This window comes from Pygocentrus nattereri, chromosome 2 (assembly GCF_015220715.1).
Source record: "Pygocentrus nattereri isolate fPygNat1 chromosome 2, fPygNat1.pri, whole genome shotgun sequence".
NCBI classification, from domain to species: domain Eukaryota; kingdom Metazoa; phylum Chordata; class Actinopteri; order Characiformes; family Serrasalmidae; genus Pygocentrus; species Pygocentrus nattereri.
In genome coordinates, this window is record NC_051212.1 from 29,856,890 (window position 1) to 29,868,897 (window position 12,008).

At 39.8% G+C, this 12,008-nt stretch overlaps 1 protein-coding gene across 2 annotated transcripts in view; it reads right to left on the minus strand.

Annotated features, from left to right (window-relative positions):
* dhx15 (DEAH (Asp-Glu-Ala-His) box helicase 15) overlaps positions 1-4,267 on the minus strand; it is a 31,105-nt gene extending 26,838 nt beyond the window's left edge. The window contains exons 1-3 of one of the 2 annotated variants that reach the window (XM_017713962.2): positions 3,902-3,969; positions 1,488-1,833; positions 38-231 (exon numbers count right to left, since the gene is read on the minus strand). In XM_017713962.2, the coding sequence (XP_017569451.1) occupies positions 38-231; positions 1,488-1,833; positions 3,902-3,969 (608 nt within the window). Of the gene's footprint in view, positions 1-37; positions 232-1,487; positions 1,834-3,901; positions 3,970-4,108 lie in introns of those variants that run through there. The other variant, XM_017713963.2, reaches the window with a different exon arrangement.
* Between the last annotated feature and the right edge of the window lie 7,741 nt (positions 4,268-12,008).

Genomic DNA, 12,008 nt, shown 5'->3' on the forward strand with positions numbered 1-12,008 from the left:
AAACTTAAAAAGAATTAGATTCACACAATGGACCCACTTGAGGATGGTTTTTGCAGAACTACAGTCCTCAAATCTGATGGAGTAACCGACTTCTTGTCCCAGCATGACATCCATCTCATCTGCCACTCTCTGAGCCACACTCATGGCTGCCACTCTTCTGGGTTGAGTACAGGCTACACCCCGCTTAGGCCCCGGCAAAGACCGGACCATGTCCACACACCACTGAGGGATCTATCGGTAAAACACAGAGAACCAAACACACAGTTTAGACAAGCATATCTTCATTTCTTATCATGTTCAGTCAACTGTCAGTGTGCCAACATGCAAACAGCCTGAACATGCCGGCAGATCTGTAAAAACAGTAAAGTCGAAATGTGAACACTTGAACTAACTACCTTCTAGCAGCTGTGATGATGGAGGCAGCTTTAATTGTTATAGTGACTCCATAAGGAAACGTACTAAATGGTCTCAAGTTAGTGTTCACTGTGCTGTATTAGTCTTCTGTCCAAAAGCGTCTCAATGCAGAGCTCATCTTCCAAAGCAAGTGTTAAAGAATTCTGTACACTGAACATGTAAATAAACCCATGACTGAGGTGGAGGTCATCACAGAGCTGAAGAAACACTGTAAACATGTTTGTGGAGCCATGATTTACAGACTTATTGATGAATAAAAGTATTTGACGTTGAGGGACTGTAGACTGAAAAGTTAACCTGTCACTTCATAGCTGCTTGGGTTTGTCATTAAAGCAAAACTGAAGTAAACCTTTGAGGCCCTAAAAAACTGACAGAAGTGATGCAAACATCTGAAACATGAAATGCATGAAAAATTAGATAGATGGTTACATCAGTCAAATTAAACCATGTCAGCACTGTCAACTGCATATTATCAGGGCTTTAAAATATGCCACTTTTCATTCATTATCCTACTGTTAGTCTCTGCAATACTGGAGTCGCAAAAGGCTTCAATACGCAAATGAGCCCTCTAACCAACCACAACGTTTTCTCTGTGTGTTGCGAGTGTCTTGACCAATTACAGTGCTGCCATCATGACAAATCAAGGTGCACACAATCAACAAAGGTTAATCATATTGGTCAAAATAAGGCTTGTAACAAACATCAAATTTTTGCTGATCATCAACTTTCATAAAAATTATTGTGATTAAATTTTTTTCTCCCTTTTATGAAACTAATACAAATACAAGTCCAGACTTCTCTGCTTTGGAGCCAAGACCCCATTGCACTGACATTAAAAGGCAATTACAATTAAATAGTAATGACAACCAGAATCGTGGGTAGTCAAGCAAAGCTTACATGTTTCTTATAACTGTGAAAACAAGAATGAAAATATTTTTTCTGCAAGCATACAGAAGCTACAGAAGATGCTGTGTAGGCTTTGTTGTCTACTAAATTTGGGCCAAATGGATGGAAAAAACAACAGAGCAAACCATGGTAGTTATCATCACAACATCTCGGGCAGTGTAACAAACCTGTGTGGTCTTCCCAGACCCGGTCTCTCCCACCAGCACAAAGCTCTGGTTGCGGGTGAGGATGTCATTGAAGCGCTCTTTGTACTCCCAGACAGGCAGCTGAAGGCGTTTCTTAAGGATCTCATAGTAGCGCTGTGTGTGTGGCAGGTTGGTGAAGGGGTTGATCTGCTGATGAACAGCCGCTTGCTTAAGAGGAAGCATGCCTCCTCCAGCCGCTAGGCTCGAGTTCAGAGTCATGCTGGGGGCCTTGCTTTCCCTGTCTCTGTCCCTCTCTCTATCCCGGTCCCGATCTCTGTCACGATCCCTGTCCTTCGACCGGTCATCACGATCTCGATCACGATCTTTTCTGTAGAAAGAATGAAAGGGCAATTTGTAATTAGAGATTACCAAAAACAAATCATGTGGCTAAGCATCTGTAAATGGCATTCAATAAACAGCATTGTATTTAATTGGCATTGATATCCATGACCTTTAATACAGGCTAGTTTAGTTGTGCGTGCATTATAAATAAGTGCAACGCTCCAATCGCGATGGACAACTTACAAGCCCATCAGGTGCACAACTTTAATGCAAGTTTGCATTTGCCATTTATTCACTGAGTGGGAGACACACAACTGACTAATTTGTAAAAATTAGACTTATTGCACAAAATCGAGGAAAATATTATACAGTCTTTTACTAAAGTTCACTCTGTAGCTTAAAAAGTAAACCTAAAGCTTGCTGCTCTGGCTGCAAACTGAATGAAAATGATGTTGCCCTGCGATGGACTGGCGACCTGTCCAGGGTGTATCCTGCCTTCCGCCCGATGACTGCTGGGATACCTCCAGCACTCCCTGCGACCCTGACGGAGAAGCGGTTTAAAAAATGGATGGATGGATTGATGGATATTTTCCATGTTTTCCCTGGTTTGCTGTTGGCTTGGTAGGACAGCAGAACAGCCTTTTTGCTTCCCCCCCAGGCATTTAAGTCAATCGCACAACAGCGCAAGACACGCAGTGGACGTAATTTACCCGTTTCCCAGTTAGGATTAGCATTTTTACATGTTGTATTTGAGCCATTCTCCTCTTCATCATCACCATAAGGCAATAAATAACTGACAATGAATGCGCAAGTATGTCAGCTAAAAAGGGGACACCGTTTCCCCATCACAGTCTCTGGGCTCCCTGAACCACTTTCCTTTGTACATGTCAGCTCTGAGCAAGAAATGATACATCTAAGAATTTATATTAACACCAGCTGCTTTATCCTGACTGCCTGTTCTGTACTTGATCAAATCAAGCACATTAACTATGAAGAATTAGTTACACGTCTGCCACGGTTTAGATCTACAACGCTGCGATCACTGCTGTCTAACCGGTTCGCCTCTACAACTCATTTGTTTGGTAAAACCGACTTCTGGGGTGGCTGCTGTCCCCGAAACAAACTGACAAAAAACCTGAAAGTCTCGACTAACGTTAGCGCTGACTGCAAACCAAAACCCCAAAGTGCTTAGCCCGGATAGCCAGGTTAGTTAACCTAGCTAACGCTAACTGACACCGCCTGATCCCAACGTGCGGCGCCAAACATGAATTCGTCTGTTAAGCTAGCAAGCTAGCCCTTGTTGCTAAGCATTTCTATCACGGTAACAGCCAGGAGCATCGCAGTTCAGCTTAAACACCAGCTAAATATGCGTGTATATCAGTCAACAATCCCACGAGTTTAGAAACCGATCTGGACTGCAACGTTGTGCTCTAACGTTACCCAAAAGTAAATCTGCAGAGGCCGCATGGAAAAAACAGGCAAGTGAATGGCGGCTAAGCTAACTAGACCGGTTAACTGCACGCTCTGCCCGTCCAACACCAGTTTAACACTCCCGTCGGTAGACAAGCGACGACTGAATGAGTGAAGCGCTTATCGCGCATATAAACTGCAGACTCGCAGCTAACGAGTGAATTAACCGAGCCCACAGCCCACGTGCTAAGGTTAGCGAAGCGACGCTAGCCGGCTGCTCTTAGCCTAACCTTCATCCTCCACATGAAGAGCTGCCGAGCTCGGCCATGTAGCCTAGCATAACCTGAGACGCTAAATGCTAACCAACTAAGCCATCGCGGCTCCAGTCCGTGTGGCTGCTCGGTTCACATGTTGCTTCTGGTGTCACGGCACTTCAACTCTATCTGGCCGACGCACACGAGGCTGAAACGGGCTTTTTATTCCAGCTTTCCGCTCCACCTTAAATAGTGCGGTGGTTACACTGAACACTTCACTGGCGTCAGAATGTAGCTGCAGCGCCATTTAAGGTGGAGCGCAAAATTCGCAGAAGCCAAACTTCAGCCTCAGCCGACACAAAGAGGCCGAGCGGCCGGCCGGACTGCGCTTTGTGCGGCCACACACACAAACACAGCAGCGCTTTCCGAGCCCCCCCCGATAAAACCTACCCGTCAGAAGATCTCTTTTTGCTCGACGAGTAATCATCGCCTAAATCCAAGCGATGTCGTTTAGACATCTCGTAAAGGAAAGGTTAACAACTAAACAATAAAAAGGAGAGAGATCGGCGGATTATTCAAAATAAACCCACAAACACACACACACTCGCTCTCTCACACACGCCGCTAAACGACAAGATGGCGACCGGAAGCACTTACCTCATCATTATTATTTCTGAGATTGAGAAATGGAAAATCTTTCTGCGGGGAGAGCGGTGAATAAAACCCCTCCTACTGACAGAAAAAAACACTGCATATGCTTTACGCAGAGAGCACCGTTTAGTTCGGGGAAGAGAGCAGGTTACGGGCGCTGCGCAGCGCTGCTCCGGGGAGGATGTTGTATGAAGCGCCAAGTTACTGTTACTGCTCTTCATCAGCGTGCAGTACCGACACCCACCGAGCGGGGCACCACCGAGCAAAAGACAACTGCATAGCGGCTCCAGCAGGCCTGCCGTTAGAGCTGGGCGGTGCTGATGAAACGCAGCATCACGATATACTTCCCAAACGTACATAGCTTAGCTGTCAGCTCATACGGTTTACCCGTGTTCAGTACATTTTTACGCATTTTCTGAGGTGGATGGCTGTATAAGGCTGGGTCGTGGGGAATGTAGTGTAACACAGGTTCCCCGTAAACTCTGGCTAATAACTGTGTCACTATTAGGCCAGTTTTCCATTTTCCATTTCTTTAGATTTACATGTCCAAAAGTCATCCGATCAGAAGGAAGTTAAGCATAAGCACGTTCATTTATGCAAAATTATTTTGTCACGTGTACACAGACAACACTGGGGTGAGAAATGGGCCAATCAGAGGTCACTCACCACAATTAATTAAAAAGTATTGTGCTGTAATATTCATGTGTTTTGAATTGTGTAAGAGACTGTTTAGCAGCTTACCTGTCAAAGTAAAATACATTTCTGATTCTGTATGAGAGATGATAAACAATACAAATAATAATAAAACATGGATAAACTGCTGTTGTTTCTACAGATTTTAAAGGTAAGAAGTTTATACAGTTTAAAGCTGTGAATGTGAGGTTTACTGTCTGCAGACACTGACACCCATGAAATACGTAATGTTATCAGATGTCAGCCTGAAACCAAAATGAACTTTTTTATTTACAGTTAGGCAGAGCTGCAAGGTTGCTAGCTAGAATAGGTTAAACATAACATGGCCCAGCAGCTGTCACACTGAGATAAGCATTGCTCATAAGCTGTAAAGAATTTTTAAAAATAGGCTCTGAAATGTTTAACTTAGATTATGTTCATGTTTTACAGATCACCAGGATAAGCAGCTTAAATAATTGCCACACTTGTTGCCCAAGAATATTTTTCCAAGCTTCCGCGGGTTTTAAAGTTCCGCTTCATAGCTTAGCACAGAAAGATGGTTATGACAGTTCAGACGTAATTTGTACACAGTATAAACGTCCCTCATTAGATGTATTCTTATTTCACTATCCATCGTAGAACATAACAAAAGCCACAGAGCTACTACGCAGTACTTGATTTTGCTGCTTAAATAGTCACTTAGCAATGAGGTTTTTGCTAATTTATTTGACTTTCTTTGTCAGAATCATGCTTTAGATTTTTTTCATAAATATAGTATTTTATAAATACTAACAGCACCCTGCTGGCTCTAATATTACATTGTGATGAATCAGCTAGTGCAGAAGGCAATCATTGCCACTGACACTGATAATTATACCACCTGGGCATTTCTAACAAGCCACAAAACCACAACTGGCTCATTGCTTGTAACTAGTGACTGATGGGGAAGACAAAGTTAACATTACAACAAAGTCTGTAATGCGCTCAGTATCCAAGGCTAATACAAAAATACTCTGCTTTTTTCCTTTTTCACTTTCACAGGCAATTAAGTAACAGTTCAATTGTGTGTGAAATTGGACTGACAACCCCTTCACACACACACACACACACACACACACACACAAACACACACAGAAAGGAAGCTCATGAAACAAGTGAATTGTTGATTATGCTCAGTAACATTGGACCCTTCCCTTGAGATAAAAATCTGTGTAAAACAAAGTGCCCATGTTGCAGAACTGATACAGGTTCCCTGTAGAGAGTTGCCAGGTACACTGAAAAATCATAGCATATCATAGCAAGTAAAAACAGATAAAATATAGGCCATAATTACGTATATTTTTGTAAGTATATCATAGAACTATGTCAAGATATTTTTTTAAGCTAATATAGAAAATTGTTGTGAATGCTTGTTGTGATGCCTGAGACATCGTTTGACACATGTTTTGTAATAAGGTTTGGCCTAAAAATTTATTTTTAAAATCCATTCCTTGTTGAGAGGTGTTATAAGGCAAAATATTACCCAAAAAATTTTTTTTCCCCACATTTACCATTTTTACTACTATTATCAACATTACATTTAAAAAAAAAATAGTTCCTATCACAACCATTGCAAATACATCAGTGTCTTTCTCAAGGATATTGCATTTCATATCAAATCACTGTGAATGAGTTTACATCTCACTTTAAAAACAAAATCAGTGTATTGAGATGTTTAGCTTACCAAGATAGCCTTTTTTAGTGTAATTTCATAACAAGGTAAAAAAGACAAATATTAAAAACTTAAATGTAATACACAACAGAGCAGATGTCTGTATTTCAGCATTTTTGCATTCTAGTCCAGTCTCGACAAAGTTACACCAACACGACTTCCACAGTGGAACTGAGGACAGCAAGTCTGAGCTGACCAGTAAATCTTGTCTCACCACGTCTTTGGTTATTTCATTCAGAAGATTAAAATGGCTGTTATTTTCAATACACTCCCTTCCACAAACTGACAGCTATGGCTCTGTTTTTGCCACTCATATTGTTACCTAGAAAGTTTAGAAGAACATTATTTTAATGTGATTTACAAGGCATTCTCTGTACTGACTAGAAGAGTAAATGCTGTTCTTCAGCCTATTCTGATTGTATGAGACTCATCTAAGCAGTATCCAATTTACATGATAGTAATATATCCTTTATTGTAAAAATATCTCACAATTTCTTAGGCAAAATACTACTGTTTCTGGATTGTTTGATTCTATATATTGGAGATGACTGACTTTAGGGCGTTTGATATGCTTACCCTGCATTGAGAAGTGTGTCAGGACGAACTCTGTCAGATAAGAATGACTGATTAACATCTAATGATGTTTTTCTAATGCAAACCTGGATCAGAATGATGTGGGTCTGATTGAAGATACACTGTATGACCAAAAGTATCCAGACACCCCTTCTAATTAGTGAGTTCAGTTACATTAAGGTGCACCCAATGCCAACACAGAGTTATTGTTTTGGGATGAGGTGGAGTCGGCATTTGTGATCCAGACCTAATTATCCATCATCAGTGCCTAAGCTCACTAAGGCTCTTGTGGCTGGATGCAATGGAGTCCTCACAGTAATGTTTCATTATCCAGTGTAAAACCTTTCCAGAAGAAAGTAAAGGCTGTTACTAAAGCAATGGAGGACAAACTCTCTATTAATACCTTTGATTTCAGAAAAACACTGGAAGAGCAGACGTCTACAAACGTTTTACCATATAGAGGAACAAACTGAAGCTTTATAAGCGATACTAGAGCATTCGTGTAACAGCAAGCCCTGTATTATAGCAACAGCACAGCAAAGTAACATTCCTAAAGCACTTTTTGAAAAGCAAGTGCTCGTTGAAAAAACACCATTTGTCCGCCCTGGTGGTTGCTGGACTCAAGATGACAAAAAGCTAGTTTGTTTAATGCAATTCAGAACTTTAGCTTCAGCCGTGAAATGTAAGGAGCTTGTGGGTTACTCGGTTACTGTGGATGCACATATAAACAGGATTTTTCAGCTGCTTTTTTATATGCAATGTTTCAAGAAATTTCCTGAACCAATATATATGTCACAGACAAAAGAATATTTGTAAACTGTATATATGATAAGATATGGTGCCAGTCAAAAGTTTGGGCACACCAACTTTAGAAATTATCCCCCTTTGCCTTCACACAGTTGATCATTCTCTTGAGTTGCTTCATGAGGAGCCACCTCAGCTGATTTTCCAACAGGGCTAAAGAAGAGAGACACTGTTGTTGCCAAAACCCACTGAATGGTGTAATTACAAAATATAGACTTTATTATTTACTATTATTTTTAAGTGTACCATAAAAAGGTCTTTAAAAAGTAAATATGGTGCAGCAAAAATCTGTCTTATGTTCTGTTAACTTATTATTTTAAGTTCAGTGAACTCATTCTGGACACATCTAAAATTCCTGTTGTACAATTTTTTTGCTAAATATTAGAAATCTGTGAAGTTGTAAAGTAATAATATCATAATAGAATCATTTAACATTTGTATCTGTAGCACTTTTTTCAATTTTATTCAATTGAACACATGAAGTTATAATAGCAATGAACATCCAGAATTCTGGTATAAGTTTCATTTTTGTGTTAGGAATACATTTATACACAGGCATCAACTTCACTGCTTATATAGGGCTTAGAAATGAATTTTCATTTGCACTTCAGTGTAAGCCTTTAGACCAAAATGTCCTCAAGATGATAAAAATGTATGCTGTTAGGTTCAAACGTTTGCTTGTTAGTGTACATAATAAAGTATTTTACCTGTTCTTTCTCTCAAAAACAGCCAAAAAGATCAATAAATGTAATTTTCTAACACCACAAACTAGCTGGGGAATTTAAAAAGCCCCAGTATTTGCCCCCCCCCTTTCTCCACTTCTGTGTATGCAAAAGCAATCAATAAAACAAAGTATCACTGCAGAGTGTTGGAGAACAGCGGAGGGGAGAGGGGTCTCCCACATTACACACAAGATTTAGTTTAGCAGTAATCTTGCGATGACATAGTTGGGATCAGACCTCAAAGAAACAGTAATGTATGTTTACTACAAGTTTTGTGTGGCACTTGAATGGAATCGACTTGAATCATCTTTCTCAATAATACTGCACCGGAAAAACCCTTTTCAGATATTTGCTGGAATCAATATGTGTCTGTTCAAAGTTCATGAAATACACAGAGAAGCTTCGCTGTAAGTAATCCTGCAAAGCACTCAGTGTAACTATAAAAATATAAAACAACATATAAAACATTTTGACACATTGACATTTATGCTTTCATTTGAAGTGCATTATTACATTAATGTAATAATATAAGAATGTTAACAATGACATAACAAGATAAGGTTATTAAAGTTAAGCAGTAAACCTGTTTTAGACCAAACAGGCTATGATGGTTTTATTTTTATATTAAGTAACGTAATATGTATGTGTAAAATGTAGTGTTGAACAATATTCTGATTCTAAATCTACAAAAAAGTGGAATTTAACAATTAGGCTATCTTATGACAATTTTAATACTTCAGTTCTTGTATCTTATTTTCATTAGTTATTGTTTTAGTTAATTGTATTAGTTATTTGTTTTGATCTTCCACATGTTTTCTATGTTTTGGTTTCCTAGTACGGCCCCTTGTTTTGTGACTCCGTCCCTGATTGTCGCCACCTGTTTTCCGCCTGTCCCTCGTTATCCCTGTGTTTTATAAGCCCCGTGTTTGCCCTTAGTTTTCGCTGGTCTTTGTACTGTTTGATTGTTCTGTTTGATTGTGCAGTGGTTTTGTGCTGGTTGTCATGTCTGTCCCTCCTGCTCTTCGTGTCGGCTATATGAACCTGGACCGTTTTGACCATGACCCTGGATTTGCCCATAATAAAAGTCGCTTATCTCAGCGTATGCGTCCACCTCCTCACTCCCCGGCGTTACAGTGTGTGTGTGTACTTTAACTCAAGTACATGATTTGTGTACCTCGTCCACCACTGCAAAAACCCTTGGGACAGGATTTATTATCAAAAATAAGATTTCACACAAGACAGACAATAATTCATTTATTTTTTAAACTGAAACAGAAAAATAAATTTAGCAAATAAAAAAAATCTTTTTTATGTGAAATTTATACTTTCGCTTCATTGAAGTCATTCCCATGACAAGCTGTTTTTCAAGATGAATAAAAATCACAAAAAAATAAAACAACAATGATTATAGTTTATTCACTGGTTACTTAGCTTTAGAATAAAGACCTGGGCAACTTTGTCTCCAGCAATGGAACCATAAGGAGATATATGACAGTTGATGGGGCCACACTTTTTGGTGGTCAGTCCACTCTGGGAGGTGCTCTGGTGGTCCATGAGAAGGAGGACGACCTAGGATTAGGGCCGGATGAGGAGAGCAAATGAAGTGGCAATGCAGGAAGAAGGATAGCTGGATGTGTCATTAGCATCTCCTCTCTGAGCCTGTGGCAAAAGAACATGGAACTCACCGAGGATGTGGAAGAGGAGAAAGTGATGGGCAGAACAAAGAAGTAGGAAGAGAGCGAGAGCCAGTCATGGAGAAAGATGAGGGAGGAAATAAGACCACAAGAGAATGTGATGCAGGTGATTCTATACAAAAGATTTTTAAAAGGGTTCTATATAGCACCAAAAAGGGTTCTGCTATTGTTATGGTGTCAAGTTTGTAACAGTAGAAAAACTCTTTTTGGTGCTACATAGAACCCTGTATAAAAGGTTCTATACAGAACCATTTCATGATATGAAGAACCCTTAAATCATGAAAAGGGTTCTTTAAGCGTTCATGGTTCAGAACAGAACCTTTTTTATTACTGAAGAACCCTTGAAGAACCTTGCTTTTTAAGAGTCTACTCTGTTGTCACTTGCAGAATGCGCCTTCTATCAGTCTATACTGATCATAAAGAACATCACACTGAATTGCTGAACATAATATATGTAAAAAAGTCAGTGTCATAGAAAAATCTTAGTGTTCAACAAAACATTAGACATGTTAGATTTTGCTACATGTTTCATACATACAGTACATTGATGACTTAATCTAAGGTATTAAAACATGTGAACACAAACAAAACCTGATCATATTTACACATCTCTGAGGACTATAAATAGAAAAAAACAGATCAATATTCTTGTTTTTTTACAACATTATCATTACAGTTTTCCCCAAAACTGCACTTGCAAAAAGCAAAGTCTAATGTGTTTTAAAGATGAGAGACAGACAATTCACAAATCTAAAAATAGTTACTCTGTCTTATGTGCAGACCAGACCGTTTGCAGAATGTTAACAGAATAAAGATGACCTGTACACCAATCACCTCCTTGTTTCTACACCCACTGTCCATTTAATCAACTCCACTTACTATTACTATTACAAAAATATCCAGCCAACAGCGTCCTGCGGGCAGTGTCCTGTGACCACTAATGAAGGACTGGAGGATCCAGTCCAACACAACTGTGCAGCAGCAGGTGAGCTATCGTCTCTGACTTTACATCTACAAGATGGACTGACAAAGTAGGAGTGTCTAATACAGTGAACAGTGAGTAGACACAGTGTGTAAAAACTCCAATAGCGCTGCTGAGTCTGATCCACTCATACCAGCACAACACACACAAACACACCACCACCACCACGTCAGAGTTACTGCAGTGCTGAAAATGATCCACCACCCAAATAGTACCTGCTCTGTGAGGGACTATGGGGGTCCTGATCACTGAAGAACAGAGTAAAAGGGGGCTAACAAAGTCTGCAGAGAAACAGATGAACTACAAGGTGGACCTATATAGAAAGTGGACCTGATAAAATGGACAATGAGCATAAAAAAACTAGGAGGTGGTCATGATGTTTTGTCTGATTGGTACATAATTAATGTCATGAAACATATACTGTGCTGTGAAAAAGTATTCGCCCCCTCCCACAGTGAATTTGCCACTGTGAATGCTTTTAGATATGTCAACAAAATTTTACATAACAAAGAGAAACATTTCAAACATAAAACACATTGTAAAATTGACATATATTTAAGGAGCAAACTTATTCAACAGGAAAATTGCCCATGTGAAAAAGTAAAGTAATTGCCCCCTAAGTTACTGTAGAGTCATGAACACTGACCTTAGCTGAGGCTTGAGAGACCTGCATGTCTTTGGCTGTTTTTCTGAAACCTTTGGCAGGCACGTGAACAGGTAGACCCTAGAGGGCACTTGAACCTCTGCC